A 6483-nucleotide genomic window follows, 5' to 3' on the forward strand; every position below is an offset into this window, starting at 1 on the left:
AATGCAAGAAATAAAATAAATAAATTATTTTAATATATTTTTAAATAAAAAATACCCTTTATCACAATACCAAACATATATGTGTAATTGAGCTAGAATCTCAAAATTCAATCCCATGACAAATGTCATGTAGCTCAAGATAGAGCCTAAAAGACACAGGCCCAAGAGTATGAAGTTCACTCGACATCCTAGTATCTATATGAACTCATATCCATTTATGTCTAATGCTCTTTTAGAGTTGAAATTATTGATTTGGGCTTCTAGTAGCCTTAATTACCCAACAAATTTATAACACCCACCATTAATTTGAACTTGGGGTGTCCAAGAAACTCTTCAAGACAACGCACCAAATAGATAACATGCCGAGATCTCATGTAAGTCTAATTTTAGATCAAACGGATATATCTTGAAGCTATCTACTACCCTCAAGTGCATTTTTTTTTTTAAATTCATGTGAATATCTAAAGCAATTTGTAATATCTTAACTAATTTATTCTAAAGTTAATAACCATGTAAATTTTTAATGACCTTAAAACAACTCTAACTTGTAACTATTAAAAATACATTACTTTTTAATTAAATTTATTATATTTATTCGATCACAAGAATAAAATATACAATGAAGACACGTATCTTAGTGCCCGTTTGGCATTGCGGTCAAACCTGCTTTTCAAAAAATTTCAATTTCTTTTTTTTTTTTGCTAAAATTGAGTGTGGTTTGTACTTTTTGGATCGTTTTGATGTACTGATATCAAAAAAAAAATTTTTTAAAATAAAAAAAAATTATTAGCATGCTTTTCGGCACGAAAAGCTATTTGAAAAGCAACCGTTACCACACTCTCAAACACCCTCTTAATCACGTTGTCCGCTAAACATTATTTCCATTATCATTACATAGCCCACAAAACCTAGAATGAGGGCAACCCCTTGCATATACATACTGACGTGAGCTAAAACATCCTTAAATCTCGAGGGAAGTCTTTTTCTAAGCAACCATCTCCTTCACAATTTTTTTTCATAAGAAAACACCATCTTATTTAAGCTATGTAACACGGACAACACAACCTTCTAAAGCTCACTTTCTCCGCTATCAATGATAACTTAAACACCGCAGGAGCTCCTAAACCCGACAAAGGGCTAGTGTTCTCACATCAACATCCTCTACTTTTCAGCATGTCCCCAGCTTTGAAAATGAATTAATTTTTGTAAGGTTTTCTATGATCTCATTAGCTTGCAAGAAGGATATACATATGCGGTCTTTTTTGCAATACAAATGTGTTGAGTTGAAAAAATTATTAATTTCCAGAAGAAAAGCTCATCATCAGGTTAATAGACTGATAGGGCCTCCCTAAATCCAATGCTTAAATTCTTACCCTGTAAACCGTTCTTAACCAATTCGGTGTTGCCTCTCTGCATCATGGCCACAAATTCATTGTAATCTATGCTACCATCCTGTAAACACAAAGCAAAAGTATAATCAATGAAGGTTGCCATATATCACAAGCATTAATCCTGCACAGATACGCCCTCGCGCACACATGCAGTCAAAATGTTTTTTGCAGATTGAAAATAGTTTCTTTAATTGATGGAAACATCTTAATAATAAACAAGTGCTCACATTATCTTGATCAACTTCTCGAATCATTTCTTCTAAGTGAACGTCATCCATGCCGAATTCATTACAGGCTTGTTGGAGTTCATCTATGGTGATATAGCCACTACCATCCTTGTCAAAATATGAGAAGGCTGCAAATAGATGATCTTCCTTTTCAACTTTGTGTAAATGTAATGTGGCAGTTATGAACTCCATGTAATCTATTGTGCCACTGTTATCAACATCTGCCTGCGATTTTGAAACAAAAATTGTGGTCAAGATCAAGAGCAGCAGCTAGCATAATGACAGTACTTGAGTAGTTGGATGATCTTACTGCTCGCAGTAGAGAATAAATTTCAGCCTCAGTGAGATTTGCACCAAATCTTCTCAGTCCTACTTTGAGTTCTTCGAAAGTAATTTGACCACTATTGTCTGTGTCTATCATCTTAAATATCTCTTTTAAGCCAGCAATTTCTTCTTCAGATAGGTTATCGGCAATGATCTGTGGGCAATAGATTTAAGAACTTGCACTCTTCATTTACAATAATAGTAGACAATTCGCGAGTGGTAACAACTTCAATGGTTTGAGGACCAAAAAATGTAGAATTAAATATGCGAGGATGCAATTGTTAGACTTACTCTAAGAGCCATTTTCTTAATCTTGTTCATTGCAGAAAACTGCTTCAAGCGACTTAATACTGCAGGATCTAGAGGCTTGTCTGGAGCCACCCCATCATCACGAACCCAAGGGTGACCTGCAGGGAACCAAAATTTACGTTCAGCAGTGGTACTGGCACGTACAGCAGAGCTTCAATGCTGCAACAAATGAATGCAGAAGAAAATCTTTCTGCTGAGATGATAATAGACAATAAATTGATTATTTATATCAAGTTTACACATCTGATCACATGAATCAAAAGCCACCTATCTAGAGGTGCCACATGAGGCCAGAAACTGAAAACTGGCGATGAACCAGGTGAGAGTTTAACTCAAGCAGGTCATTCTATCTAAATAAATCATACTTGTTCAAGATCATCGATATATTCTGATCAGAAAACTAATTACAAGCAATTTGGCATCCTAACCCACAACTTTCAGCAATAGAGACTCATCGTTTCTATGATAATATGAAATAACATTCATTGTGTTCCTCATACCATCTAACGACAAGGGTCTTGACCCACTATGAGTCCTATGATTTCAGCAATCTCATATATATTTCAGTGATAAAAAGCTGGATTGAGGAAAATAAGACTAATTGAGAAAATGTATCACAACTTACAAAGAACTTCATGGGCAGTAAGTCGCTTCTTAGGGTCTCTGACAAGCATTCTCCTAATCAAATCTTTTGCACTTGCAGAGACCTTAGGCCAGGGATTTGATGTGAAATCCAGATGACCATGCAAGACCTCCTCAAATATGTCATGTTCCTTTTCTATGTCATAATCAAAGAAAGAACAAGAACAGGAAATCAAATTGCTGAGAACACTATGAATATACCTTAGAAGTAACGGACATCAGAAAATTCTCACCAGCCCAAAATGGAGGTACCCCACATAAGAGGATATAAACCATCACTCCAGCACTCCAAACATCTGCTTCTGGACCATAGCGCTTGCACAGAACTTCAGGTGCAACATAATATGGGCTTCCAACCACATCATTTAAAATCTCCCCTGCAATTTAGGACTGTCAATATTCAACTATATATAGCATATCATTCATGAGTGGAAAAGAAGAGATGAGATCCTCTTAAATAATGCTGTATATCATCACCGACAAAAAATCTATGTACATGAGAAACATAGGGATCATGTGTTAGTTAGACGCTACTTCCCTAACACGCAAAGATCTGGAGTCCTTTATATTTATTCTAATTGGAAGCAGAGGATATTCAGTTGTGCATTTCCTTGTATTATGGACTTCATTTATTGTTCATAGACCATGGGAAAAATATTAATGCTCAGTTTTTTCTCTGGAGTTAGAACGACACTCTTGTGGGATCTAATGGAGATTAATGCACCAACTACAAGCATTACTGGGAAGTGAGCAAGTGAGATGATTTCAAAAGAAGGAAAGCTACTGAAAGTCGGAAACATACCAGGCTTGAAGAATACTGATAATCCAAAATCTATTGCCTTGAGAGGTGAATCCTCACGCTCATTGACAAAGAGAAAGTTCTCAGGCTTGAGATCCCGATGCATGACCCCTAAGGAATGGCAGGCTTCTATAACACCAACTATAGTCCTAGTGAGTTGAGCTGCCTTTCTTTCTGTGTAATGTCCTCGCTTAATAATCCTATCAAAGAGCTCACCACCAGCACACAATTCCATCACAACATGAACTGCCACAGCATCTTCGTACGCCCCGTTGATAGAGATAACATTAGGGTGCCCTGCCAGGTGATGCATTATCTGAATTTCCCTCCTTACATCCTCCACATCATCTGCTGTCAATAGATTCCTTTTCGCAATCGACTTGCAAGCATACTCTTTTCCAGTTGCTTTTTCCACACAAAGAAAAGTTGTCCCAAATTGACCACGGCCAAGCTTCCTCCCCAAGTTGTAGTACTCCCTCAAATGACCGGTTCTTGTCTTCAACACTGAATCTACCTGCAGTCCTGCACTTGGTGTCCTCTTAACGAGAGGCTTATTTGGTCTCGTGGGCTCTGCTGGTTTTTTCACTTCCTTTTCACTTGCTGGCTTTGCCGGTCTACTCTCTTCAACCTCCATGATAATCTCCGATGGTACAGTTGCATTTTCCTTTGTTTTTGGAGGCGATGGTACTTGATTAATTATCTCTTCCCTAGCTATCTTCATTTGCTCCGGAGGCTTGTTTTGAGCATGGAAAGGAAGTTCTTGCACTCTATACAAGGACAACCCATCAACATTTTCTTTCATAGTGATCAAGCAATCCTTCGATCGAGCCCACCAAACAGAAGAAGAGATTGTTTGAAAGATACCATCCCTGGAAACCCTTGATCCAATACAATTATTATTCCCCATATTCAGTTCTCTATCATATAATAAGACCCCACTTCTTTGTTCTCTAAAAGGCCGAGTGATTTTGAAGGGAACACAATCAAATTAAAACCTTCACCGATCAGAAGAGTTTGACACTACGCTTTGATTCCTCAACTCCCTCTTACTCTAATGTATGCAAACACAGAATTCTGTAACTGGAAATTATTAATTGTGTGCTCCAAAACTGACATTCGCATTCACACACAAGAGTCAACCCAAAAAAACTATCAGAGCCCCCCTCACAAATGCACTCAACCCTGCAATCTGGATAATATTATCCATATAGAGGACAGATTCTAGGATTCCACGTCCAGTGATTGAATAATATTGCGTAAAAAAAGAATAAAATAATTAGGGTCATGAAAGCAAACCATTAAAAAAAAAAAACGAGAGAGACCAGGGGAGGAGAAATTGAAGAACAAGACAGAATCTATGCGCGGGTGTTGACAGATTGTTTTTACCAGGTCTCATCGAGCTTTGAGAAGGATGTTTGAGCTGACAGAGATTAAATGGTATGCAGTACGTACGTTGTTTAGAGTCTTTTCCTTCCATTGTGTCACAGAAAAGGGCAGGAAGGTGGAAAAGAAAGACCGTTTATTCTGCTGGAAACTTTCAAAATTTGCGTCCTGAGTATAAAATATCGCGTTTAATGCATTAGTCTCTAGTGTATTTGGTATCGTGATAATTAATGTATTTATTATTTTATAAAAAATATTTTTATTTGAAATTGATTTAATATTTATATATATTTAATTAAAACTATAGTTGAAATAAAAAGTAATTTAATGTATTTAGTTAATAATATTTTTGAAATTGAGGTTATAAAATAATTTTAAAAAATATATATTAATATTGATGGTAATAATTTTAAAAAATATATATTAATATTGATTTTTTTTTAATTTAAATATTATATATTTAATTATTGTTATGACATCATGAAATAAATCATACTTTATATAAAATAATTTTTATTGTTCCATTAAACTATTTACAATTCCATCACGTATGAAATACATCATATAAGGACTTCAGTTTTTTTGGTTTCTTAAGCGTGGAACAATATCAGGTAAAATATAATCAGGAATAAAATTGGGATTGCGATTAAATTATGTAAATGTTACGTTATCAAGCGATCTCTGTCTAATTTATGTAATGTCATTAAATAATGTTAAACACTAGTTTTTCAAATAAAACACAATTAAAAAATAAAAAATAATTTTTATTTTACTGGGTCAAACTTGGTTCAATGTATTTTAGATTTTGAACCGAAACTGATCTTGTCGGAACCTGTCCAACTAGCTACACTGTTCACGCTAATTAAATTTAGCATGAACAGTGTACAAGAAAAAGCATTTTGTAGGATCTATATACAATAAACTATGTATTTTCTTTATCAAACAGGTTACATCTATATTTTAAACAAAAATACAGATGAAATCTCATTACCAATCGTACTCATAATATACAGTATAGTTTGAACTTTGAATTTTGAGATGGTGGGTCCATTCGGAAATTGATGGTTGAGATTGAAATGTTTCTAAATTCTCCTTTTATTTTATTTATTTTTGGAAATTTGTCTAAGGGTGTTCAACTTCTTGGAAAATCTGGTGAAAGTGCTTCTTGTTTTTGTAGAAGGGCCTGTGCAGCTGGGCAGTCTGGATCTGAGTGAGGCTGGGATTGTCGCAGGCCGGCAGCCGGCATGTGCCGGTAGTATTCTGCTGATGCCACATATTTTATTTATCTGTGTTGACTATTGACCAGTTTAACCAAGTAAATCTAATATTGACAAAAATTATATTTACTTAGTCCAAAACCTGTCATGATAGACGGCTTGATTATGGTTGAGAAAATAAGATGAAAGGA

At 35.3% G+C, this 6483-nt stretch overlaps 1 protein-coding gene across 1 annotated transcript; it reads right to left on the minus strand.

Annotated features, from left to right (window-relative positions):
- Positions 1-1192: 1192 nt before the first annotated feature.
- Positions 1193-5192, minus strand: LOC118043820 (calcium-dependent protein kinase 26). The gene is made up of 7 exons (XM_035051906.2): positions 3696-5192; positions 3127-3270; positions 2877-3029; positions 2234-2349; positions 1929-2096; positions 1619-1843; positions 1193-1452 (listed from the first exon to the last, which is right to left on the minus strand). The coding sequence occupies exons 1-7, from the start codon at positions 4597-4599 to the stop codon at positions 1327-1329; spliced, it is 1836 nt and encodes a 611-aa protein (XP_034907797.1). The 5' UTR covers positions 4600-5192; the 3' UTR covers positions 1193-1326.
- Positions 5193-6483: the final 1291 nt, after the last annotated feature.

This window comes from Populus alba, chromosome 6, assembly GCF_005239225.2.
Source record: "Populus alba chromosome 6, ASM523922v2, whole genome shotgun sequence".
Taxonomy (NCBI): domain Eukaryota; kingdom Viridiplantae; phylum Streptophyta; class Magnoliopsida; order Malpighiales; family Salicaceae; genus Populus; species Populus alba.

Coding starts and splice junctions, on each gene's coding strand:
- LOC118043820 (XM_035051906.2), bottom strand. CDS start 4,599: ATGGGGAATAATAATTGTATTGGATCAAGGGTTTCCAGGGATGGTATC. Junction 3,030..3,126: donor GGTACCTCCATTTTGGGCTG/GTGAGAATTTTC, acceptor ATTATGACATAG/AAAAGGAACATGACATATTT. Junction 1,453..1,618: donor GAGAAGTTGATCAAGATAAT/GTGAGCACTTGT, acceptor TTGTGTTTACAG/GATGGTAGCATAGATTACAA.